This window comes from Ursus arctos, unplaced genomic scaffold, assembly GCF_023065955.2.
Source record: "Ursus arctos isolate Adak ecotype North America unplaced genomic scaffold, UrsArc2.0 scaffold_1, whole genome shotgun sequence".
Lineage (NCBI taxonomy): Eukaryota > Metazoa > Chordata > Mammalia > Carnivora > Ursidae > Ursus > Ursus arctos.
In genome coordinates, this window is record NW_026622763.1 from 10,268,563 (window position 1) to 10,296,202 (window position 27,640).

The window sequence follows — 27,640 nt, forward strand, 5'->3', positions numbered from 1 at the left end:
GACGTTAGTAAAGAAATCTCCCTTGTCTATACCCCAGGTGTTTTTCAAAGTGCTGCTTCTATTGCTGTATCTCTAAGGGGCTGTTTTTTGTGCTCTTTAAGGGTGGGGAGGGACTCAGTTTCCTATTTCCCTCCTGCTGATTTTTAAAGTTCCAGCTGTTAAGCCCCGCTGATTGTAAGAACTCACAAAACCCTCTGGTTTTATGTGGGTTTCCCATGCCTGGGGTGAGGGTTTGGTCCTCTCCCCTCTGGGTGTCCCCAGTGTCTCCCCTCTTGCAGAAAGCTTGTGGGCTCGTTTAGCTCCCGACCACATCTCTGCCCTCCCGGCCGCCTTCAGTGTGGCCTCTTCTCTACACTTAGCTGTGCAGAGTCTGGTCTGCTAATCTTCACGTTTTTTCTGGGTTATTTACGCTGATGCGGGTGATACCTAGTTGTATCTGTGGGAGGAGGTGAGTGTAGGGTCCTCCCACTCTGCTGTCTTCCCCCAGAAGTCAGCCACAGTTAACTCCTTATTGACTCTGAGCCTGGCGCCTGACATTCCTGTCACTTCCAACCAGCGAAATGTTCCAGGCGGCTCTTGGCAGGCCCCTTGTAACTCTCAGATCCTTAAAGCAGTTTGGCTCATCTCACAGTTCTCTTTTTGATCCCCTTGTATCAGAAAGTCAGCAGTTTTCTCTTTATTCAGGTTAGTGTTGGTACGTTTCACATCATCATGATAAAAGGTAGGATTGTGGCAGAATTCTTGGAGGAGAATGTCTATTAATTTCAAGATTCATTCTTTGCCAGTTTTAGTTCCTTTGAATTCGAGGTGCCTGTTATTCTTTGTGAGTTAAATTTGGAGAGACAGATGATGATGTCGAGCCACCCAGTTTTTGATGTTACATATTGTGAGGAACTTTATAGCATACTAATCATTTTATTAGCAGCATTTTAAGGAAATACTTCTGGGAGTCCCCATTCCATACTGCAGGAGGCAGAGAAGAAGCAAAGCCATGCCTCTTGGGGGTAAAATATCATCTGCAGATACCTCAGAGTTAGAAGATAGTCATGCATTCTTTCATCTCTTGGATATCATGTCCTCTTTATTTGGTGATAGTTTTGGAATTTAGAGGGGGAGAATGGAAGTGGGATTTAATGTGAGGTCATGTGAGTAGAACAGTCATGTGTGAAGAAGTCAGACGTAGCCATGTGTATTTATCCATTCCCCTCCTTACTTAACATCTGGCACTTAGCAGGTACTCGATAAACAGTTAACGAAAGAACGAGGCAAAGACTGAAGGGGCTAAAATTGGTAACTGCTCTTTGTTCTGTGAGACTAACTCATTGCAGCCTTCTTTCTTAAAAATCTGTTGAACATTCAAAGAGACACTTTAATTATTTCCTCTCAGCTAGGGCAGAACATAAACTAAAGAGAACACCTATTTATAAAGTTGTGACATGATTTTATAAATTTGTTCATGTTGCATAGTGGAACTTGAAAAAAACATTGTGTTTAATTACAGAAATGTGGTGCAGGTAGCCTCTTCAGTATTCTGATGATTATTACCTCATAATTTCCATAGAAACTACTGCTGGCCATGGAAAGGTAGAGCCTTGTAGCCTTGTTCGTTGGGTTCCTAAAAGGTTGAGCTAAATAAGTATGAAGTAAGAATAATCAGCCATTATTTTTAAAAACTTGGGGTACTTAGGTGGGGGTGGCTGGTGGAGGGTGGGGGGAGGGGCCTGGGACAGAGGTAGAAGTTAGGAGAGTGGCGGGCAAGGGAGCTCTGATTTCTCAGCTGCATGTTGGTTGACTCACTGGGCACAAAAGCTCTAGGTTCCATGTGCCGTTTTGAAGTTCTCACACCTGTTTTCATCTGCATAAAACCACATGTTAATGATCGTTACTGCTTTCTCTTCTGAATGTCTAGACATATATCAGTATTAGCCGAAACAATAAAGAAGGGCATACATGATGCGGATTCCGAAGCAAGGATAGAAGCCAGAAAGTAAGTATTTGTTGTATACCACTTTTTTTAATTCCCTGTTTTTAAATTTTGGGTGTGTTGTTTAGATTGCCTTATTAAAAACTCATTAAGTTACATGAACATGTTTCGTTACTCATGACTTTGAAATACGACCTCAAAAGGCCATGTCAAAATATTTCTTTAATTTTTTGTTTAGAAGGTTGCCCAGACCTGACAGACTGATTGATAGTATTTGATACAAGCAGGACTGAGGTACACAACAGCATGCTCATTTTTAAATTTATGACAAATGATTACACGAGTCAGAAAAGCACTTGTATGCACACTCAGTGTATTTTATTACTCATTAGGCTCTGTTAAGAGCCAGGTCATCATCCAAAGGGACCTTTTGCTTTCCTGTGAAAAATCACAGTCCCAGAGATCCTTCCCTGGGATGATATCTTTGCAAGCTTCAGGTGGCTGCTGGGGAAGGCGTGAATGTGGTAAGGGGCAGGTGGGTTGAGGTGATGCTGGGGATTACCGCAGTGGTGACTTGCAGTGGCCATCCCACGTGCCAGGCACTTTTGCCTTCAGGGCGGGTCATGCTCCAGTCGTGTGGCTGTGACCATGCATTCTGTGCCTCCCCGGGAATAATTTTGTCATCGTGACTGTAAACGCCAGGGGTCAGATGCTGAGACTTAGGCCATCTTGGGCCGTGTGTAGATGAGTGCTGTGAATGTTGCACCTGGGGTGGCGGTTCTGTGCTTTCGTAGTGAACAGGTAGCCCCTCTTCTCACTCACCTGGAATCTTACCGTCTGACTTAGCTGCACCGATACCTCCTGACCAAGTCCCTGTTGCTCTTAGACTGCTCTCTCCGTTAAATTTTATTCCCCCGGTTCCTGAGGTTTTTGGAGGACCTCATCGCCACACTGAAGTGTGGTTATCACAGTCCCAGCTCAGGGAGTTCCTACCAAAATAAGTGCTGTGTTAATAGTTGGTCACAGCTCTTAGGAACAGAGTCGTTGGTGATGTACTTGCGCTGTTTTTATCCTTGTGTGCATTCTCTCCCCCCCCACACACAATTTTTTCTGGTTCTTTAGTCATGCTACAATACAGATTTCAAGTAGCTCGAAAATCTTTGCACCTCTCTCTTGTGCATGTTATCCAGGGCAACTGTAAATACTTCTGATTGATGAGTGTCAAATCGCTTTTATAAAAGCTGCCACCAACGAGCCCCCTCCGTGTTCTGAGTCTAGTTCTAGACGTTTTAGCTCCATCGTCGCGAAGACTCCCCAGTCTCACCAGTTAGGCCCTTTAGTTTGCATTTTATAAGTGAGACTGAGATGCAGAGAAGTCTGGGAACTTGCCCAGTGACGGAAGAGCCAGTAAGTTGTGCGGTTGGGATCCACCCCAGGCCTCCTTTGTCCACCCTCTCTTCCTCACCCGGTGCTGCTGCTCCTAGTGGCCGTGAACCGTGGATCATAGTCCTTGACTGTGTTGCGTGGGGGGCCACCGAGCTCCGTGGGAGCCCCATGCGATCCTGACTGTTCGGCAAGCTGTGTGTCTCCCCTAGGTGCTACTGGGGTTTTCACAGTCACTTCAGCAGAGAAGCAGAGCACTTGTACCACACCCTCGAGTCCTCCTACCAGAAGGCCCTGCAGTCCCACCTGAAGAACTCTGACAGCATCGTGTCTCTGCCGCAGTCCGACCGCTCGTCCTCGAGCTCTCAGGAGAGTCTGAAGTAAGCACTTCAGCCATGCTTTTCATTCGTGGGAGATTGTATGTTGAAAGATTGGCTACGTGACCCAAATTCCAGCTGTGTTTTTTTTTTATGTGTATGTGCCTGTTCTACTGCCCCCTTACTTCAGATGGGTTCTGCTCCTAGGTAAAGTACTGTGGGGAATGGTAAGGAAAAGGTGGCCTTGGTCTCTGCGTAAGTAGTGTTTAGTTACATTTATATGGCAGCCCTAGAAAACAGTTTTGGAGTGAAATAAGTGAATTATTCCCAGGGTCTTCTGATAAAATATGAGTGTTAATTCGGAGACAAGTCTGGAAATGGGGAGGGTGTTAGAAATCAGGGAGTTAAATGTATTATCGTCCACACTCTGGATTTCTAACTTCTGTCTCAAGTTATGACTTCTCTCTCTCTGTTTGGAAGAGGGTCCAAAATGGAATGCTAAAGCTTTGTCTGAAATCGGGGATTTATAAGATTGTGGTCCCAGTTACCTGAGAAATTCAGAAAACTCTGAAATAATTCCTTCGTTATCCTAGTTTCCTGTTGTTGACTGTACTGGGGTGAACGCACATGAAACGCACATTTGATAATTATGAACACACGTGTACTTTTATTTTCAGCCGGCCGCTCTCTGCCAAAAGAAGTCCTACTGGAAGCACCACCTCTAGAGGTGAGACTGGTGGCCGTGGTGAAGGCCGTCTCGGGGAGGCCTCGGTTTCTGTGCTGCTCCCAGAGGCTGCTCCGCTGCTGGAAGCCAGCCACCTGCTCTCAGGTGCCCCTCAAGTTTGCAGAGCGCGCTGCCCTCGGTGCTCTGGCTCTGCCCAGCGGCTGAGGGCAGTGAGGAACACACGCACCAGTGGAGCCCTGCGACCTTTCCACTCAAATAGCGCCGCTCCCTTGCTCCGGTCACTGGACAGGAGAGTGAGGACCGCTGGTGGTGCTTTGAGCAGCAACAGCGGTGTGGTAGCTGGTAGAGGTGGGAGAGTAGAATGTTCCCTGAGAGCAGGAGGGCATCGGAGTCAGGGTGCCTACTTAGGCCACATGGTGCAGAAACTGGCCAGATGTGCACGCTTTTTCATTACCTCACTTCTCCCATTAACCAGAAAGAGGGGCCGTTTCTTTGGGATTTATAGTCTTTGATTACAAGAAAACAAATGGGTGTGTATAGTTGTGGTTACTTAATTTCCTTCAGTGTTGGCTGAACTGTCTTAAGTGACCAGGGGAAACAGTGCCTCATTGCTAATGCATTCCAGCCTTTGTTAAAACTTGCTAAGAAGGGGCGTCTGGGTGGCTCAGTCGGTTAAGTGTCCTGACTCTTGATCTTGACTCAGGTCTTGATCTCAGGGGTGTGAGTTCAAGCCCCGCGTTGGGCTCCATGCTGGGCGTGGAGCCTACTTCAAAAAAAAAAAAAAAAAAGAAAGAAAGAAAACTTGATAAGAAAAGCAAAATAAGTTTTAACAATGTATGTTTACAATTCTAGTGTAGTGTAGTCTAGTGTAATGTAGTGTATTGATGTTTCCTTCTTTACCACTCAAGCTTCTACAGTTAGTACCAAATCCGTGTCAACGACTGGGTCCCTCCAGCGATCTCGAAGCGATATTGACGTGAACGCAGCAGCCAGTGCCAAGTCCAAGGTGTCCTCGGCCTCGGGTGCTACGCCTTTCAGCTCTGCAGCAGCCTTGCCTCCCGGGTCATACGCATCCTTAGGTAACCACACCCCCACCTCCTTTTCCCCCAGTTCTGCTGCTCGGGATTACAGTTAGCCCTGTTCAAATTTATTTAGCAAATTACAAAACACGATCATTGAGGAAATTCTTACTGTTACAGGGCTGATATTTAAGTATAAGTAGCTTTGTGCGCTCACTGCTGGTTCCCAGCCACCCTTTGTTGGGTGTTCCCTTTCTCTGGAGCATCATCCCTTTTAGTGACGAGTAAGTACCTGGGTGCTCGCACGGTGTGTCCCACTGAGCACATCCTTCAGCTTCACTTCCCCCTTCATGGTAGCCCAGCCAGCACCTTCGCCACCTCCCATATAGACAAAGCTGGCTGTTCCCCCCTCGTGACGTCGGCGGGGGCAGTCAGAAGGGCTTAGTGAGGGAATCCCCAAAGACAGTCATAGTTAGGTGTTTCCCCATTTGAGAACACAACTGGGGTGGTGGCAGAGTGCAGGATGGAGGGACCACAACAAGGGGCATCTCTAGAGAGAGGTGGTGGATTTACTAGCCAGCACAGCCACGTGCCACAGAACGGTGTTGGTCTTCCACGTGTCACCTTGGGAGGAGAGTGTACTTACTCTAACAGCAGCCAAAGGATTTTTTAAAAATTATTTTTAAAAGAATTCCTATCTGACAGATTGGTAGGTCAGTTTTTCAGCAGACAACTGAACACCGTATGTAAGGCTGATCATTTATTACATTTTATTTTTGTTAGAGCAGAGTCGTTCAAGCCAAAATCTGGGGACTTCGCTGGATTAGTTTTATTTTGGATTTTATGGAAATTGAATACATACAATTGAAGCTTCATGGAACATTGAGACTGAATTACTTACGTGGTTTATGAACCAATTCCAGAGTCATTTCTGAAACTAATGTTCTAAAAAAGTTCTGAGCATGAAGCCCAGTGAGAGAGCACCAAGAGAAGATTGCTGGGCTGCCGTTGATTAGCTTGGTGACCTTCAACGGGCCATGCAGTCTCTGAAGCTGGTTTCTCCACCTAATTAGTTGTGATGATGGTCACCCAGCTCAGACACATGCAAGGGATAGATGAAGGATATAAAGGTCCTTCTTAAACTGTAAGGTGAAAAAACAGATTGTGCTAGGAACGTTACAACGTGAGAGGTGTGTGTTCTGGAAAGTTAAGTCAGTTAAGTCAGTCTTGTTTTCTCTAGGGAACTACCTCAGGCTTAGGTACCTTTTGACTGGAAAGAGCCCCACTAAGTGCTCTCCCTTTCTACCGTTTCCGTATGGTAGCATCACATGGGAGTGTTTATGACGTTAGGTTGGTATGTGGTCCTTGAGGAAGGGGGGAGTCAGAATGACTCTCTCCCAGGGTAGAATAGCTCTGTTCATGTTAGGTCAGTTTTTAAGTATGTACCCATGTTTCAATATATTCAGTCCACTTTGAGTGTTCGTCATCAGTATTTGTTTCATCACTTGAAAATTTGAGTAAAACCCATCTTTTAGAGTACTCAGTAGTCTTTGTTTTTCTGTGTATATTTGGGATATTTTAATAGGAACCACATAGACTTCCCTCAGTGCTCATAAAGGCACTTAGGGCTTTTGGTCTGAAGATATAGAATTGACCCCTTAAAGCACTGAGGAGAAGTTTTCAGCCCCGCATTAGCTCTTCAGATAACAGGGCTGGAATATTCCGTTCTCTCCTGAGAGAGCATCTGCCCCTACTTGCCTCATGTCCCAAACAAAACAAAAAACGCTGGAAATTTAACATAATCCTACTGAGAAATTGTACGATTGCTACTAGGTTGGCACATTACATCTGTGCAGAAGTGTAGCATTAAAGCTGACGATCCTTTTCCAAACTTCTAGAGTCCAGACACGTGAGGGAAGATATGGAGTCCATAGGCCTTGACGCAGGTACCCCGCTGTACAGCTTCTGCTGCTCACCGTGTAGTTGGGATAGGCGTCATTGCTAGAGCTAGCTTCTCTCAGCTTCCTACTCGCCTCTGTTCTTTGGGTGACTCTTCAGTACTTTAGTTTTTGGTTTCTCCCCCTCATGCTGCTGGTACTTGGTTCTAAGAAAAAAACTCTGAAGAGGATGAGGGTTGGCTAAAACAAAAAACCAACAGTGTACCAACCGAGGCACTACCCTGGGTTGCCATGTTCCGTTTTGTTTTCCAAAAGCCGAAAGCGACATTACACTAAGCCGATTTTAAAACAAGGCGCACTTATTCGCTTCAGAATCTGCTTTGCTGTTGAACTTGTTTCTTTTTTAATTTTATTTTAAATGTACTTTTGCTTTTTTAGTAGCTAATAACATTCTGCTTTTTAATTTTTTTACTGTTACTAACTGTTCCCTGTTATCCCTTCCCTTGTTTTTTAATTTGCTTAAAGACGGTACTTCCACTAAAGCGGAGGGTAAGCGGTTTGTTTCTGTGATTGAGGTGTGTCTCGCCTTCACCCGTCCTCTGTGCTCACTGAGTGTTGCCTGGTGCCCACTCGTCCTCACCGAGGTCCCTGCATGACACGTTGCACGTTCCCCCCACTCTTCTTCCTCATTCTGTTTCCCCGGCTCTTTGCCTTCCCTCAACCTGAGTTCTCTCCTTCCTTGTTCTGTCGTGGTTCTGGTGAATTTGTCACTCACGTGTGCTGTACGTGGTTTCCGGCGCCCAGCCCACCCCGGGGAGGGGCATCGCCAAGATGTTGTGTGCTACCGCCCTGTGGGCTGCTCGTCTCACATATTATTACTCCCGAAGCACCCGCTTCGTAGCTCTCGTTCCCTTCTCTTTCTTTCTCTTTACTTTTGTGCTTCTGTGGGCCTCTCAGGATTTGCCTTTCCTGTTTTGAAAATAAATTCAGTGTCATTTATTTAGGTGAAAGGCTGGTAACGGTTTTCTACCAGGTAATTTATAGAAATTTTAAACAACACTTTTCTCTTCCCTAAAGATGCTGCTGAATTATACGATGTCATTTTTATTTGTACCACTGACTGACACATGCCCCGTTCATTCATTGACCCTCATTCTTCCGCTCGCCAGCCGTGTGTTAAGTGCCTTCCATGTGCTGTGTTCTGCGCTACTCACGGGATCTAGCATGGTGAAAGAAACACATGCCTCCAGATCCTCTTGGTTTCTTTTTATGCCACTCTCCAGAAGTTCTTCCTGATTTTTCATTGTCTTTTGACTTTTAGACCTAACCATTTCAGTCTGTACAGGTCTTTGGTTAGCACATGCTAGATGAGACCATCCCTTTGCACAGTCTAGCTGGACAGCAGGATAACACCTCAAATAATTGAAATTTAGAGGAACTTCATCTGCTTTAGTGGCTTAGACTCACCAACCCTCAGCCTAATGATTTAACAATTAGGAGCTGCTAGTTTACTAGCATATATTACTTAGCTATTCTAAAAGGCTAGCCTTCAAAGTGGACTGGTTCTGTCTTTATATGTGCAGTTCACAGTACTTTTAATCAACATATTACTTCCTCAGGGACTCATAAAGGAAAAATTAGGAATGGAATTTTTTTTAAAAAGATGAGCATAATCCCAAGGCAGTGTTCTTCAAACTGAACCTCCTCGTAAGAATTACCTGCAGCTTACTAAAGGATCAGAGTCCTGGGTCCTTCCCCCCTGAAAATCCTGATTAAGTTTGGAAGGAGCAACGGAATCAGAATTTTCAGTAAGCCCCTCAGGTGGTTCTTTGGGGCGGACAAGTGTGAGAAGTGGAAAGTTCCCCAAATGAAAAATGGACAAGAATCCTATGTCATGATGAGGAACTCCTTCGTGAGAGTAGCAGACTCTTAGGGCTGGGTGTGACTTTCTGCATTTTTTAGCCCATAAGGAGTAATTGTACATTTCTCCTTCCCAAAGAAACGATCCTGCGTTATTTCTTCAGCCTAGATGGAAGAAGAGTGGAGCGTGGAATTCCGGAATGTAGATGGAATGGGAAGACGTTCCAAGGGAGACTGTATTTTTTTCAGATCTCTTATTTCATACACCTGTGTGACAGACTTGAAATCAGCCTGCTGTTCTCCCCAGCACTAGGAACTTTTCACCTTTCTTTCTTTTTATCGGTTTTCTTCTTACTGGTGCAGAGCAAGGTCAGAAGATTGCCTACTCAGTTATTGTGCCAGAGACCAAGGACGAGGCGTCTCTTTCTGGTTCTACCAGTAGGGAAGGTGGGAGAATGAGATGGGAGCCCTTGGTTGTATAGGGTTCAGAATCCAATGGAAGACAGCCTTAGTGAGGGGAGCTGGGGAGCCTTGTCCTCTGCGTCCCCAGGGCTGTGCAGGCTGTCAAGGGCAGGACATCAGACCTTCAGGCCTCGAGCGCCCATGAGAGGGAAAGGACACAGTGCAGGGGGTCTGCGGATGCCAGTGCATCCAGGACACCCTGGCTGTGAAGCAGTGAAACCTAGCCATACTCAGAAAAGCCGCACGCGGTTCTTAGGAAAAGGCAGGAAATACCACGACTTGCAGTAAATAGTCAATATCACGTTGTCCTGAGTTTCCTATCTGAATTTTTGGAATCCTTATGGGCCTTTTTAAAATTTGTTAATAATAATAAGCCTGTGAAGTATTTTCCTGTCTAGTTCCTGAGACCAGAAGAGACAGGTGCTTTCATCAGTAGGAGACAAAGATAGGACTGGGAATCAATAGTTGGATGCTCTAAAGTCAAAATTCAGACAGCGCATTTGAATTCTGGCCACTTCATTAGTGTAGGGACGGAGAAAATACATCTCCTTTGGGAGTTATCATACCCATCAAGTAGCCTTTTTCACGTTTACAGCTAGTCAGGAAATATTTTTTTGTGAAGAACCAACAGAAGCCCATCCTGTGGACAGAAGTTTATTTCCAGGTTATCTTTGCATAATTTGGGAGGATTTCGAAGGAAGCATTGATGTCGTTGGTTCTGCCACTTGTGGGAAGGTCTGTGACAAGATGCTGGGGCTGTGAGAAATGAGTGCGCTCCCATCTAATACTCGGGGCTTTTAGCTACTATGGTTTAGGAAATGCTCTATTCATATTTTTTTTTTTTGCCAGAACACAGAATTTTATTTATTTATTTGTTTGTTTGTTTGTTTGTTTTAAAGATTTTTTATTTATTTATTCGACAGAGATAGAGACAGCCAGCAAGAGAGGGAACACAAGCAGGGGGAGTGGGAGAGGAAGAAGCAGGCTCCTAGCAGAGGAGCCTGATGTGGGGCTCGATCCCAGGACTCTGGGATCACGCCCTGAGCCAAAGGCAGACGCTTAATCGCTGTGCCACCCAGGCGCCCCAAGAACACAGAATTTTAAATGAAGGGTTACTGGGCTTGAATGACCTGTGGGCACTGATGACTCACTGATCATTTCAGAGAATACACGATCTTATGTTATTAAGTCAGAGGCCGTGCTTAACTATTGGTGGTTTTTAAGATTACAAAGTAAAAATAACCATGTAGCCTTGTCTGCTCTTCAGGAAAAGGAACTTAGATTTTTAGTTCAGTTTTATTGGGACATAAAACATTTGGTATTACTATGTATTTATCCAAGAACTCTGAATTTATGTGATTGGCTTTTTTACACAGTGAAAAAATATGCGTCGGAGTAAAAGAGTGTTCTTTTAGTTTTATGTTTAAAAAACACAAGGAAAGTTGTTCCTTTGGGGGAATGGTACTTGTAGGTAACAGAATTTATAAGGAATCAACTCCCCAAATTTTGATTTTATCAAAATTGCCACGTATGACTAGAGGTTGGTTTAATTGTGCCCCGAAGCTATGAGTTTGTAAAGCAGATACGTATGCCAGAAGGCTCCAGCGTGATGAGTGGAGATTTACCTACAAGACCTTTTAATCTTATTATAACCTCTAAATTGAGAATTGCCTGGAATTTTGAAACATAAGGAGGAGAGAAACCCTAGGGATGTGAGGCTGTCTGATAAGTGACTTTTTAATTGCCTTGGACAGAATGTAGGAGAACCATGCTTGCAAGTTAAACTGGGTGCACAGGTTTCATTTCCCATTTTGAGGGCTCTTCTAGGAGAATGGTGGTGTGATTGAAAGAAATTCTTCAGCACCTCTTTTAAAAAGCTACTCGGTATGGATGTTCCGTCTTCATTCCATGAAGGTCAAAAGCTGCTGTCTTCCAGGTCTTTGTTTTCTCTGGGTCTGCTTTTCTTTGGATGGGTGGGTTTGTTTCTTACCCATCTCCAGAATTTTTTTTTTTTTTCTGTTCGATAGTTCTTTAATACCTCAATACCTCTTACTTCTATTTCTCTTATGTACATTTTTTTCTTTCATGTCTACTTTGTTTCTGTCATAACACAGTATGAATGAATATGAATGTTAACAGGTCATAATGTAGAACTGAAGTATATTTTTACTCTTTGTTGCATTTACTGAATAGACTTTGTTTTTCTTAAAGACCATGGAGTATTTTATATAATCTCTTTAAAACGTATATAGACACTTAGAGTAATGTCACCAAATTAATATAGTGAAAATAAACATACAAACCCTCTCCTTACAAAAGAAATCTGTATCTGAGTACAGCACAACAGAGGCCCTTTTCACTCCCCAGAATTGATTCTAAGGGTGCCTGAGGTCTTAGTGACTCAGGTGAGTCCCTGCGGCAGACAAGAAACAGCTGTTGTGCTCCCCCCAGGTGAGAGGTAAGGTTGGCATCGAGCCAGCATTGTCAAGGTGCAATAGATCCATGAAAAGGTGTACTAGGAACAAAACCTCTTTATCTTCAGGTTGACGTGGTATCTCTTGACTGTGTCCTAGCCAGAGGGGGGAAAAACAGTCTCCCCTCATGTGTAACTGAACTCTCTTCTCACGTAAGTTGTGGTTTCAGTTCTCATTATCTGTGGCATCTGGGAAACCCCAGCTTGATAAATTAAAGTGGTCTGGGTTTATAGCCCCCAAAGGTGCTGGACAGGAGCAGTGAACTTCTATAGAGGAAGGCACTCAAATCTGGTTCCTCAGGACTCCCACAGATTAAAACATGCCAAATGTGAGCTCATAATCCATAATTACATCTATAATGAGTGAGAAGCAGCAGAAGAAAAGAATACAAACATATTTAATCCTTCAGGACTTTAGGATCTTTTATGTAATATGAAATAATTACAGTTAGATGTTTAAAAGAAATAAGAAACTTGCATTTCTGCAATACTGTAGAATTCAGTAGCCTGAATGGTGCTCTTCATTGAGAACACATCACTGATCTGGGATAAAGGCCATGAACCTGCATATCTCCAGACTTACTAGGAACCCTAGCAGGTGAGGGTAAAAGCTGGTTTGCACCCTGAGGTTTTTGGCTGAATGTCAGAGATGATGTTAGGCATTTCCTGAGATGGGTATGCAGGATATGAAGGACAAGAGGAAAAGTGGAGCCCACCCAAGACCTGATTATCACTGATGAACAGGAAGTTAACTTCACTAAACTAAGAGGGAATTTTTGCCGATTTCTCAACCTTGATACTGGGTACAGTGGGGGAGTAATCTTCCCTGAGAGTTTGCAACCATAAATTGCACCTTCATGCAGTTTTTGGATGAGAATTTACATTTTGTGGTCTGCAAACCCACATAGATAAATCATATTAAAGTGGCTGTGGATTGCTTGTGTCCACAAGACACTAGCAGAAACTAACATAAATCCTTGTTGGAAGAATACAACTTCAGTCTGGATCTTAAAGAATTCCTATAAAGTTCCAAGAAAAGGAATCACTTCATTGTCTTAATATTTAAAGAAATAAAAATAAATTTTGGGAAGACAAGCAAAGGAGTAAGAGACTATAAAGAGTGACCAAGTAGGTTTTGAAGAATAAATGGATCTTCTAAAAATGAAAATATAATAAACTATTAAAATTAACTCAGTGGGTAAATTGAGCAACCCGGAATCATCATAGCTGAGGAGAGAATTCATGAATTCAAGACAGGAATGAAGACACACTATCCAGAGTACAGTGCAAAAGATAGAGTTGTGAAATATGACAAAGATATAAAGTTATGTGGAAGATGGTGCAGACATTTAACGAAGAGAGAATGAGGCAGAGACATATTTGAAGAGGTGATGGCTGGGAATTCTCCAGAATCAATGAAAGACACTAAACCACAGACTCAAATAACCCAGCAAATCCCAAGCAAGACAGAAAGACAAATGATGAGATGGCAGAACACCACAGCTTGAAAAAGAACGTATTAAAGCAGCCAGAGAGACAGAGACTACCCACAAAGGAAAGCCAGAGTTTACATACAAATAAAACTGGGGAAATCTGGATAAGATGGATGGAGCACGTCACCATCCATGTCCTGCTTCTGATTTTGCACTGCAGTTTTGTTGTCTTTTGTTTTAAAGATTTTACTTATTTATTTGACAGAGAGAGATAGCCAGCGAGAGAGGGAACACAAGCAGGGGGAGTGGGAGAAGAAGCAGCGGGCTCTCAGCAGAGCAGGGAGCCCGATGTGGACTTGATCCCAGAACCCTGGGATCACACCCTGAGCTGAAGGCAGACGCCCAACGACTGAGCCACCCAGGCGCCCCTGCACTGCAATTTTTTAAGATGCTATGGTAGAGGGAATCTGCGTAAAGAGCACATGGGCTCCCTCTGTGTTCCATTTTACAGCTGTATCAGAATCTACAATTTCCTCAAAATGAAAAGTTTAAAAAGAGAGAGATTTTAAAACTCCCATCTCCCCAAAAGTATGATTTATTAAAGCTGTGTTTTTGATAATGTTATTTTAATCTGTGAGACCGTTATCTTAAAAGATAGTAAAGCATAACCTTAAATTAAGACAAAAGAAGGAAACAACAGAGGCTAAAAGAAAAATGAAAAGACAAATAAGCATGACATAAGATGGTAAAAATAAGCTCACATGAGATAAACTTTCCAGTTCCAATAGAAAGATTGTTAGACTTGCTTGTTTTTAAAGATCCAGCTATGTGATATTTAAAGGGAAAAACCTAAAATATAAGGCTGCAGGTAGAATAAAAGACAAAGTGTAAGAAATACATAGTAAAAGTTGTTGAAAATCTATTAATAACAGACAAAAAATAAGGCAAACCTTTACTTAGAGATATAGAGGATTGCTATATAATAAAAGTTAGTAGATCACAAAGATGTAATAGTCCTGAATTTTAATGGTTAATGAAAATAGCCTCAAAGTACACTAAAAGGCATTTGCAAATTCACTGTCATAGTGAGTGATATATAAAAATATGAACTTCTAGCTCTTTTCCTCCGTGGCTGCTTGAGGCTCAGCTGGCATCATGAATGACATAGTAACTATCCAGACCAGGAAGTTCATGACCAACCTATTATTTCAGTGGAAACAGAGGTCACTGATGTTCTTCATCCCAGAGAGGCAATGGTACCTAAGACAGAAATTCGGGAAAAACTAGCCAAAATGTACGAGACCACATCAGATGTCATCTTTGTATTTGGAATCAGAACCCATTTTGGTGGTGGCAAGACAGTGGGCTTTGGCACGATTTATGATTCCTTGGATTATGCAAAGAAAAATGAACCCAAACATAGACTTGCGAGACATGGCCTGTATGAGAAGAAAAAGACATCAAGAAAACAGCAAGAGGAACATAAGAACAGAGTGAAGAAAGTCAGGGACTGTAAAAACCAATGTTGGTGCTGGCAAAAAGAAGTGAGCTGGAGATTGGACAACAGAAGGGATAAAGATTCTGCAGTGACTTTATCTGTGGTGATTTTGCAGATTTTTCATGAGAGGATTAATAAACTAAGAACTTTTATGTATCTGCTATGAAATATATATATATATATATATATGTAATACGTTCATTATATATATATATATATATATATATATATATATATATATGTAATACGTTCATATAGTTCAAAACTCAGAAAATAGGAGGAGGTACACAAAAGTTTCCCTCCCATCTTTTCATTTGCCTAGTTATCAACTCTTTTGCTTTGACACCAGTCTTACAACTTTTCGTTTCATTTCTGTCAAGAGTTTCTTGGCATATAGAAGCATTATAAAAATCATATCTTCTCCCCTTTAAACATAAAAGATAGCATATTTATGCACACTATTCTGCATCTTGATTATTTTCACTTAACATATGATAAGATTCTTCCATTTAGATTAGAGAGGACATCCTCATTCTTGATTACTAGTGTGCTGCATTCTGCTATGTGGATTACCTTAACCAGACAGTCTGATATTGATAGACATTGGAATTATTTCCAGAGTTTTGCTATTACAAACAATGCTGCCATGAATAACCTTTTATATACATCATTGTGCGTGGGTACAAGTATATGGTTAAATAAACTACCTAAAGTGGAATTGTTGGATTAAAAAGTGTGTGCATTTGTAATTGTGATCAGTATTGCCAATTAGCTTTCTATAGGGGCTGTACTTATTTCCACCAACAGCAACAATGAAGGAGAAGGCCTCTTTTCCTACATGCTAGAATATTAGCACATTCTTAGATTTTTGCCACTCTGATAGGTGATAGATAAATGGCATTCTTAATGTCATTTTAATTTTTTTTCTTCCTGAGTGAGGCTGAACAATATTTCATACACTCAAGAGTAATTTCTGTTGTTTGTTAACTGTCTTCCTAGCTTTTGTCTATTTTTTATTGGGTTGTGGTAGTGGTGTCCTGGAGCTGTCTTGAACTATTTCATAACAGCCAATTGTTAAATTTTCAGACATTTTGTAATCTGGTTGATTTCATGTCAGTAACCAGAAATTGGCCATGGTGGAAATAATTACACCAGAGAAATAATTCCACCATGGTGGAAATAATTACACAAATCTGTAGGAACCTTCCCCCTCCTGCCAGTTGTTAAACATTTACCAGCACACTACTGGTTGGTGGACTTCTTGTTGATTCCTAGAAACCTTTTATGTGTTAAGGAAATTAGCCCTCTGTGGTATGAATTGTAAATAATTTTTCCCAATTTGTCATTTTCTTTAACTTGCTCATAGTTTTCTTCTTGTCATACTGAGATTTTACAAAAAAAAAAAAAAAAAAAAAAAAAAAAAAAGTGGTCAGACTTACCGATCTTCTAATGGCTTTTAATTTTAAGTCATAGCTAGAATGGACTTTTCCATAACAAGTTACAAAGGATTTCTCTTATGTTTTCCTTTAGAACTTTTATGGTTTCATGTTTTACATTTTAATCGTAGGTTCATTTGCTGTTTTTCTTGGTGTAAAGTGTGAAGTACAGATCCAACTTACTTCTCCAAAGCAAAACATGAACAAATGAGATCTAGAAAAAATATTTTTTTAAAAGCAAGACATTATGTTGAACTACATATCATTCCTTTTGGGATGACGCAAAAGCAGTGCTTAGAGGGAAATTCATAGCCTTAAGTTTATATTAGAAGAGAAACAATTAGGACGTTGTTTCCAATTTGTTAGAAAAAGAACAGAATAAACCCAAAGGAGAGTAGGAAAGAAATAATAAAGATAAGAGTACAAGTTAATGAAATAGGAATTGAGCATTCACTACACAGGATTAAGAAATACAAATTGTATGAGGAATTGGATAATCCTAGTCTGCCATAAACTCCCAAGAAGAGAAAGTGGGAATGCTTCCCTCCTTAATGCAGCTGACATAGCCTTAGCACTAAACCGGGGAAGGTAGTTGAGATATAGTATGTGAATGTGTACGTTGTGAGCACGGGAGTTTATCTCAGGTTTAATAGCTCAGAAACTTCCTGATGGAGCTCAGCACATTTAAGGGAAGAATCCTCTTAGAAGATGCAGAGAAAACATAAAAAAATCCAACAAACATTTTGGCAGATTCTTAGCAATTAGGAATATAAAGGAGTTTTCTTCGTTGTTGAAATATCCTACTTTTTGTGAAATTCCAGAATTTTTTTTTCTCAATGTGGCTCAAAGTAACAAAGCCTACCCATGTAGTTGTGGACTACATGTCCGAGACAGCGGGATAAAGGCAGAGAAATGAAAGGGTATAATTTGAAGGGAAAAAACTGAAGTCTTGTTTGTAGATGGTATTCTATTTACATAACTCCAGATAATCTACATACAAGTTAGTGGAATTAACAGAAGTTTAGCAAGGTTCCCAGAACTAAGATCAAAATATAAATTTTAATTACATTCACATTTGTCAAGAAGTTAGAAAATACAATTTAATAAAATACAGTGTATCATAAAAATAAGGCACCTTTGAATAAGTGTAAAAATTAAGACTTTTAGAAAAAATTATAAAGCTTTATTAAGGAAGACATTGAAGAAAGTGAAATAAAGGAAAAAATGTGGAAAGATCAGTATCACAAAGCTGTCTTACCCTTGCTCCTCTGCCCCCATCCCTCAAATTAATCCTGCATTCCACGTAATTCCAGTTAAGATTTCAACAGGTCTTTTAAACTGTATCTTAGGTGCATGTGGAAGAGAACAAAGGCCTTAGGAAAAAATGTGTTGATTTCCAATTAGCAAGTTTTTGGTTTTTTTTTAAGCTTATCACATTTTGATGTTGGACTGGTGTGGACATGTGGAACAATGGGACAGACTAGACAATTGAGAAACAAGCCTACATATGTATTTAAGTACTTGGTAGATGACAAAAGATGGCTTTGTAGATCAGTAAGAAAGGGGTTAGGAAAATTTATTTGGACATTGGTTAGTCATATAGAAAAAATAAAATGGATCTCTCCTTTACCTCCTACAGAAAAATCATTTCCGTAAGTGACCTCACAAATAAAATGTTGAGCAAAACAGTGTTTTATTAAAAATATATACCCTACGATATAATTAAAAGCATTTAAAATCTATAAACTAATGCTTTCTGTTTCATGGTTATACAACTGTATTAAAAGTTTAAAGAAATGCAAGGAGATGATGAATGCTGAGTTTAGGATCAGGTTACCAAACGTTGAGGAAAGTAGGGGGTACAGCGTCGTTAGCAAAGATTTTTCTTTTTTAAGCTGAATGGGTATGGATGTTCATTTAAAATATCTTTTTGTGACTTAAATGTTTTACAGTAAATTTAAAATAGGAAGTGAGATTCAGGTGGTTTTTCATGTTCACTTTGCCTTGGTGGCTGCCTTCATTTAGCTTGGTGACTTCCTTAGGAAAGTGAAATGTTCTCACTCATAGGCCAGCCAGGCAGCCACCCAGGCAGGCACAGGTAACTAAACCAGTGGTGTGGCCTTAGACAAAATAATGAATCCCTGTTTCTCTCTTTCCTCGTCTGTAGTATGGGAATAATTGTATGTTCTTACGAGGATTCCGAGTTCACACATACACGGCTTTTAGTATAATACCATATATATAGCTCTTAGTAGATTCTAGGATTTGTTTGAACTATGTTTTTTGCTTGAACTATTAGAAGTTATTGATCCTTTCTAGTTTTAATTTTTTTTTCTTAATGCAGTGCTTTTATTGCTCCTTACCTCCCTTTCTTAAACCTTTTTCAAGCCTTAGGATTTGTTCTCCTGTATTCCTTTTCTGTAAGCTTTCTTCAGTGATGAGGTAGAAGTGGTTTTGAGCAATGTGAGATGCCAGTGCGTGTTCCATTGGTTTGTGTTTTCCATGTCAGATTGCTATTCTGATTGAATTATTGCAGGAGAGGCATTTTGTGCCCACCCGAAACCAAAGAAGCCCTGAATTTTAAAAAGTTTAATCTCTAACCATACCAATCTGATCATCAATGATTTTGCATTTCTGAGTTCATTTTTGTTTCTGTGGTTTCATGGTTTAATAATGGGAGTTAACAGATTGCTTTACTTACAATGGCAAATTTTTTCCATAAATGCCTATGACATTGTATTATTTTTAAGTTCTCGCTCTCGCTACTCCTATAATACTGATTCTATCTTCATCTTTTGCAGCCTAGAAACTTGTTGGCATACATGCTTTAAAATAGAAGTTTAATGCTACATGTCAAAACACATTTATTCTCCAGGGTGCTATAGCTTTTGTTGATTGCTGAGTTAAGGGTTTTGTTTTTTGTTTTTTTGTGGTGTTTTGTTTTGCTTTGCTTTGCATTTACTCTTTTTTTCTGTAGTATTTTTCGTAAGATGATAGCTAATATTTTCTGCCTTTGGAAGTTTGACAGATTTGTAGATAATAAAAAGAGAGTTTAATGTGAAAAAAAATTGTGGAAAAAAATCCTCAAATGGTTATCACCTCCTTATCAGAAAATATAAAATGCTAGAATACTTGTAACAGAAGCACCGTCCAGGTTCATGACTCACTCTCTGGAGTTGCTAACATATCTGTAGAACTTGAGTGTGCAGATCGAGTGTGCATGCATGTGCTCACAGGGAACTGGGTCAGGACCGCACATGAGGAAGACCCGCGCCCCTGCAGATGGCCCAGTTAGTGCCGCTTGTTCGTGGTGTGGGTGGTTTCCTTGAGAAGGTCACACTGATTGAAAACATGATGGAAACACCGTTTTTGCTGCATCTTCCAGGTCGGATCCGCACGCGACGGCAGAGCTCCGGGAGCGCCACCAGTGTCACCACCACACCTGACAATCGAGGCCGCAGTCGCGCCAAAGTGGTTTCACAGTCCCAGCGTAAGAAGTATATTTTATACTCTCTATTATCTCTGTTTTGTTCAACAGCCCACTCTACGGTTGAAAAATTGATAGTATTTTCATTACTTCAGGGGAAAAACACATTTGTGTGGCTCTAAGCTGCTGTGAGTAGTCTTGATGTTTGTTGGGTAAGCTTACAACATGGAATATTCCAGGATACTTTTGTCTCCTTGCCAGGTGATTTAAATTTTGTATTATTAAGCATTAAACATTAAAATGTGGTTTCTCTCCCTTTCCTCAAGCATCTCAAATTGAGACCTACCTGGGCTGTGACCCATTTTACTGTTGATAAGGACTCCCTCTGATGTAATTTAAGAGCAGTACCTGGGGATCATTTTAACGTGGAGTTCTCTTTCAGTGGTAATAAGCAAATCCATTAAAAGCTCTCCCCATTAACCCTGTGTTCTGACATTTGCAGCCTGCTCTTCTCTTCCTGCCAGTGTGGGCTCCCGCTTTGCCCAGCTGCTCTCGCTTCCATTACTGCTTGTCTGTACATGTTGAGTCACTTGGCTTGTTAGCATCGGCCATGAAAGCAGCCACAGATGGAAGGAGTGTATTCAGATCGCTCTTAGGAACCACCCTGGTGTCTCACTTCCCAGCCACACTTGCCTTCGAGCCCCCCGCTCCCTGTGTCCATAGAGCTGGCTGTCCGAGTTCTCCCGGGCAGGGTGAGTGTGGTGGAGGAAGGCTCCCCTTCCCTGGGAGCTGCACACGGTCCCTCCGCACAGCACTCCCCAGCCCATATGTGTCTGCCTCCTCTGTGGCCCTAGGAGCTGTCCGGCTCATGTAGAGAGTCTGTGGCCAAACCTAGGTTCTCCTTCCTTAGTATTTAGAATCTCAGCTCCTTGTGAATTCACATACTCTCCCATGTCCCTCTGGTAACTCTAGGCCTCATGTTAAACAGGGGTAATACCTTTCTGAAAAGAAAGTGTAACATTGGTGGTACGTTGCTGCCAGGCTTGTCTGATGCAGGAACGCATGCTTCTGGTGTATCACACAGGTGTATACAACACGACATAGGTTGTGCATCTGTATGTAGCCCAGCAGCTTCTACCTTGGGAACAGGATCCTGGCTCCGGTTATTCTGTTGAACCCTAGTGATGCCTGGAGTCACAGATGGATATAATACTCTAGTCATGACCTCATAAATATGAGTCAGGTCTTCTTGCAGAGAAATTTTTCTTGACAAAGATGTTCAAGACTCAAAATATGGCTTAGTGTGTTAAAATTAAGTTTAACAAAAAACGTCTAGCTCTTTCGCTGTGTGCAGTGTTACTTCCTTTCTTGGAGAGGGAAGATTGAACAGTACTTTACATTTCCTTATGTCTGCTGTTTATTGGCATTGGACTCTGCAGAGGTTCCTGCTTAGGAGGTGGTGAAGACTACATTACTTCTATAGTGGGGGTGAGGGCAAGGATAGAGCTTTAATTCTTCAGTCTTGAGAAATACTGCACCCTGTCTTAGGGCTCCACTTTAAAAATCTTCAGTTTTACTTTACTCAATAAATTCCACTCACAGGGAGGGAGACCACACCAGCAAATAATCAAGACTGGACCTCTAACTGAGACATATAAATAAAGTATTTTAAAAATTATTTTAATTGGAAGTAAATATGAACATATTTATATGTTTTACAAACGTAGATATAAAACTAGCATTCATAGTCCTGGTATAATAGTAAGTAGATTTCATGAACATTAGATTTAGGGCGCTTAACAGCATATTTTAAATATTTGAGGATTTAAATATGTGAAGATTAATATTTAAATATTTGGGGATTTGGCATAGGACATTCAGGTGAAACGAGTTAGTAGCAGTTTCTTTGAATTGATGATGTTTATTGAGCACTTGCTATGTGGTGAGCACCAGTTAAGGTGGTAGGGATACGTAAACAAGTAGGATACGTCACTTCTCTCAGCCTGCTCAGAACTAGAGAGGAGCTGTACTCCCAGAGGCCAAGATGCTTGTCTTCTCTGCATCTCCTCCACCTGGCACTGGACCTGGCACAGTGTAGGTTCCTAAGTGTTTCATGAACAGACCTGAAATGAATGCTGAATAGAGTATGATATGAATAAAATAAGTACCAAAGTAGACTAAGAGGAAAAAGACCTAGAAGAGAAAGCTATTTTGCTAATGTGTTTGTGAACAGAGACATTTGTGTTGTGTTGCATGCTGACCTTCTGTATTGTGCTATTGTCTTTTAATCCACTTTTTGCCTGTCCTTTGGTCTGCTCTCATAATCAAGGATCCAGATCTGCTAATCCTGCTGGTGGTAAGCCGTTTCTCTTCTTGCTTTTTTTTTTTTTTTTTTGCATTCTCCTTCACCCCATGTCCCATGTTCCTTGCACAGTATTAATTTCTCTGTTTATTATGAGCTTAGTTAATCTTTCTGCATTTTTTCTGTATGCTCAAATTCTAGAGTTTGGAATGGATTTCTTTTCTCCTTTTACACAGCTTAATAGTTCAGTTGGGTGCTCAGAGTTTATGGGCAAGATTAATAAATCCTGAGACAGGTTCTTCATAGTGATGCGTACCAGTGATTTATAGTGGATTTTGCTTTAAACTGTAGCTGTCATTTTAAAATCCTAATTTTTGTGACTGGTCACCTTAATGATTCATTTGAACGATGGAGGGCTCTGTGTGTGTGTGTGTGTGTGTGTGTGTGTGTGTGTGTGTTTCCAGGTTAAGTGTTACTTTAAGGGTTTTTATCTCTGCTTCATTCTCTTCTGGTACATAATAACATGCACTTTATGTTTGAGAATTTTATTGCCTTCTCTACTTAAGGAGAGTGGTCTAAGTAAATGACCGCCATTTCGGTGTATTGATGTGATCTTTAAATTTTTTGCTGTTTTCTTTAAGAAAGAAAGTTGTCTCATGAGAAATGGTTATATAGCTATCCAGCCACTTATTCATTTATAAAACTATATGATTTGTTTTTCATTTCTAATTCTCTTGTGTACATCTCAGGGCATGTGGTCTATGTAATTTCTACTTTTGTAGATTTCAGAGATTTCCTTTGAAGCTTAGTACATAGTCGGTTTTTATAATATGTGTGGAAAAGTGAAAAGAATGTCTTCTGTTTGTTGTATGTATGTGTGGGGGGGACATGTGTTTATACATATCTGTATAATTTTGACTGTTCTGTCAATTTCAGAGAGGTATATTCGTTATTAGTTTCATTAGTTGTTATTTTTCTTAGAGGTGCATTAATAATTATGGCCTTCTGAATTTCTCCCTATATTTTTATCAGTTTTATGTTTTATATTTCAAGACTGTGTTACTTGGAGCATAAAGGTTCATGGTTATTATGTCTTCATTGACAAGGATTCTTTTATCAATATGATATATCCTTCGTCCTTTTTTTAATGCCGTTTCATTCTGTTTTATTGTTTTGTATTAGGTATGTTGTTTATGATAAACAACATTCAGTTGATTTTCATTTTTTTTAAAGCCAATCCAAGAATCTCTGTCTTTTAATAGATGAATTTAATCTGGCCACATTTGTTGTGATTAGTGATATGTTTGAGTTTATTCCTACCATTTTATTTTGTGATTTTTATTTACCATGTTTCTAGTTATCTTCCTGCCTCCTTTTCTTCCATTTGTTAAATTAATGGGATGTTCTTGGATCTGTTTTCTTCCCCTAATGTTCAAGAAACTTCTGTTATAATTCTCTTCTTCCTGTGGTTATACTTAAAATTTTTTGCATATAAACTCTCATAGAATAAAAAAACGAAACAATAAACAAACACCTTTGTGATTATTTGTAGAAATTTGCTGTGTAACAGGGAGCTATTTGTACTCAGCCTGCTCTTTGAATCAGAAATTTCACTGTCATTTTTGTAGAACTCCACCTGGAATTCTTCTTTGTATAAACATTCTTTTATGATAATGTTCTTTTATGCTCCATTTAAAAAAAAAGTACTACCACCAACAAAAAAAACATTTTTATGTAAAAGTATTTGAGCCAAACTAATGTGTTTATTAACTTCTGAAATTGTTATAGTTTATTCCTTGATTTACAGCCATTCTTCAGTTCTGTTTTGTTTCATTTTTAGCTGGCAGCCGGTCAAGTTCCCCAGGGAAATTGTTGGGAAGTGGTTATGGTGGCCTTGCTGGGGGTTCCTCAAGAGGCCCACCTGTGACCCCCTCTTCAGAAAAACGAAGCAAAATTCCCAGGAGTCAGGGATGTAGCCGAGAAACAAGTCCAAACCGAATAGGATTAGGTAAGGATTCTCAAAGACCTCAAAACATCATTCCCAACTTGGTCATAATTTTTATTATAATGTAAATGACTGTCTAATGTTGGAAATAGAGATCTGTGTTTGAACTGAGGCTGTCACTTTGTGTTAAAAAGACATTCTGATTTGTGCTTTTTACAGATTATGGCATGTTTAGGTTTGAATTACAACCGAAAAATACGTGGGCCTCACCATTCAGATAGACGGAAAAGAATTACATCACTGTGGGCTTTTGTGTTTTAGAGCCATTTAACGAAACGTTAGAATTGGGGGAGTGGGCAGGATTGTCTCCTTCACAATTAGAAGCAGTGTTGCTTTTCATCTTTCTTTCATGGATTAGCAATAAGTAGCCATTAATCTATATATGTTTTCAAAAGTAATTTGTAGGGTCCACGTATATTTTGATTTTGATCTTCTCTAACCTAATGAGTGGTACTTACGGTCAAAGAACGGGTATAGTTACTTTTGACGTAGTATTGTTCAAACATGAAAACTAGGAACAAATGAAAACCAAATATATAATATTTTTGTGTTGTAGAATTTAGTTTCTTTGTGACAGTGTGTAGAATTATATGAATTACTCTCAGCAGCTTACTCTATTCAAATCTAATTTATATATAATCTGTTTAATATAAAAGACATCTTCTGTAATATATTATGAGAAATCTGTGTTCATACTCTTTATTAAATTTTTACTGTTTTCTAAGGGTAAAAATCTGTTAATGTGAAATCAGAGTACTACTATATTCTTAAGCCCTGTTGGCTTTTCTTTCTCATTTATTTATCTCATCACCAACTTTACTTGAATGCTTCCTGTGATGCACAGGCAGTTTGTTAAACCTTAGGATCAGAAGATAAAACAGATACAGCTTCTGATTTTCAAAGAGCTTGTGGTCTTAGGGGTGGAAATGTAAGATAGTACGACAGATACTGTGGTATGGTGCTCTGGGACCATAGGAAAGGAGTGTCTTAGGGCCCTTGCCTACCCCAGTCTGCCGGGAGAGGAGAAGCTTGCCAGAATAGGTCCATTTTTGATGATGTGTAAGGTAGGGTTAGGCAGGGTGGGGAGAAGAGGAGAAAGGTGTTCTAGGGCAGAGAGGAGTGTGTGCAGAAACAGTCAGATGGGAGAGAGCACAGTGTGCTATGGGAATCATAGATAATTCATTTGGCTGCAGCAAAGGAAGTTAGGGTGAGATGGGAGAGGAGAGCAGTGGGACTAGGAGGGTGCCGCTTCTAAAAGTCCTTGAAGGCCACCTGAGCTACGAGAAGGTGGGGAGGGGGACATATTTAAGAGGTAGAATGGATAGGAGTTGATTTGACTGACATTTCCAAAGCAAGTGAGAAATTTCTACATGATCCCAACTTTCTGTTGGCATTACATAGCGTGGTCCCTGAGCTGACAAGTTATTTTGATCCAGCAATAACAAGTTATGTGGATACACCAGGGAAAGTATCATGACTAGAATGTCTAAATTTCAGATTTGAGCCTGTAACATATGTGTTTGGATCTAGTTTTGTTTGGAAAATGCATTTGATTTCATATTTAGTCATGAGGTTTTGGCTGTCCCTTTTTGGTAGTTAACTAAATGTATAGGACGTCTCTTGGCAATCCAGATTAGTTTCATACCTTTAAAAATTCTTATCTTTTTGGGATTTGACTTTTTATATTATTGAAGTTGCCATTTTTACCTTTTTCTTGAAATTGGGAAAGAAACTGCCCTAGGTTGCCTAATATAACTCTAGGACCTGGTATTCCATGGTTTTAACTAGGAAGTTTGTGTTGTGAATAGTTGAAAAGATAGCATTTATTAAGCCTTTACAAGGTACTGTGACACATCATCCATCAGTAAAAACTCAATGGGAACCTATTCTCTTCCAGAGAGTTCTTATAGAAATAGTATTTTGGACAAAGTTATTTCCTTGATGCTCATTAGGGGATTAGTAATGTGTAAAGCTTTGAGGCCAACCTACAGTTCTGTTAAAGAAGATATTTTATTTAAATTTCTGCACATGGTGAGAATAACACAGATATAAAGATAGATAAATGAATCAAGTACATCTTCCCACTTCTTCCTGTAGTACTGCCGAGAGATTCCATTTTATAGGGTGTCAGATACATAGCATCTTTAGCAGCAGATTGTCCATTGTTGTGATCATTTAGTAGATACTGGGTATGTGCCTATGTGTCTGTAAACATTTGGTTCATTATATAGCAACTTTAAATATAAATATTCAAAGAAGGGGTAAGCGTCTTTTAAGAATATTTTCTTTTGTCCCAAACCAATTAATAGTTTTAATCATTGCTAAGCTGGGCCTGGAATTTGCACTGAGAATTAATTCTACAAATTACCTACAAAAAGTGTTTGGTTCAGTTATGCCTCATCTGTGGTAAAAATGACACCAAAGCTCTTCTTCTTTAGCATTTAAGTTTTCTTAAGCAAAACAGGATATAATTCCTGTTGTATAACTAAAAAACAAAATAAAACCCTACCGGTCTCTTTTTATCTTGGCAGTTTATTCCTTCATAAACTGTTCAACCAAACAGAATAGATTGTAAATTGTTTGATTTGGGGGTTTTATTCTGTTTTTGATGAATAATAAAGTCCTATAAATAGCTACTATCTATAGCAGTTATATTTTGGAAGTATGCTTTTAGTTTCCTTCTTCCACTCATCTCTTGAAAAGACTATAAAAAATTTTTATTTTTGGCAGCTTACATCTGGTTAAAATATTTTGAAAGAAGCAAATATTAATAGTAATCAGTGTCACCTGTTAAATTAGACTGCTGTGTGCACACCACCACTACAACACAACATGAAAATAACCAGACTGTAGAGACATTTCATGGCAGTGCTCCTTACTCCTTTTGTACTTTTGCTATTGATGTGAGTTCTGGTAGGATCCATCCCTTCCTTAAAAGGCGAAAGTCGGGTTTAAATACTATAAAGGTAGAGTGTATCTCAAGAAATGAAAGCCAATCAGATGGGTTTTCAAGGCTTCCTGGCCTTTGCTGTGAGCACAGGACTTCAGAACCACCGAAGAATACTGCTTTCAGAAAGTTCAAACAGCAAGCACGTCTTCATCAGCTCTTCCTCTTCTGTTATGTCTTCACATTATATATTCTCATAGAGAACAGTCAGTTTTGGCACTCCAGAAAGAGGCTGCGTTGATATATTGCTTTTTAGCTTTATCTAATCAATTTGTCCTTATAAAAATCATTTATTGATATACTTACTAAGAATCCTCCTTGTACAGTGGTCTTTGGAAGTTGTACTAGAAGTGGCCAGTACTCCTCTCGTGTTTTAAATTATCCAGCATTTGAACGGTTGCTGTCACCACTAGATGTCCTTTAATATGGTGTGGGGCAACTGTGGGCAGATGTTTACAAATTTTGTAAACAGAATTCTTTCCATGTATGTTACCGCTAGCCTGTGTTAAGGAAGCCAGTCAGCACCAAGGGGTGAATAAACTTTCTCTGGCTGAAATACTAAGGAGGGTAA

The 27,640-nt window shown here is 40.2% G+C and overlaps 1 protein-coding gene and 1 pseudogene across 22 annotated transcripts in view; both read left to right on the plus strand.

Moving 5' to 3' along the window:
* CLASP1 (cytoplasmic linker associated protein 1) overlaps positions 1-27,640 on the plus strand; it is a 265,789-nt gene that overhangs the window by 159,302 nt on the left and 78,847 nt on the right. For 9 of the 22 annotated variants that reach the window (XM_057317077.1, XM_044388297.3, XM_048214522.2 and 6 more), the window contains exons 16-22: positions 1,910-1,987; positions 3,520-3,687; positions 4,302-4,351; positions 5,218-5,388; positions 7,227-7,274; positions 19,774-19,878; positions 23,958-24,125. In XM_057317077.1, the coding sequence (XP_057173060.1) occupies positions 1,910-1,987; positions 3,520-3,687; positions 4,302-4,351; positions 5,218-5,388; positions 7,227-7,274; positions 19,774-19,878; positions 23,958-24,125 (788 nt within the window). Of the gene's footprint in view, positions 1-1,909; positions 1,988-3,519; positions 3,688-4,301; positions 4,352-5,217; positions 5,389-7,226; positions 7,275-7,751; positions 7,776-19,773; positions 19,879-23,957; positions 24,126-27,640 lie in introns of all 22 variants that reach the window. The other 13 variants (XM_057317072.1, XM_057317069.1, XM_057317082.1 and 10 more) reach the window with 2 other exon arrangements.
* On the plus strand, positions 7,782-15,108 carry LOC113263471 (40S ribosomal protein S24-like; annotated as a pseudogene).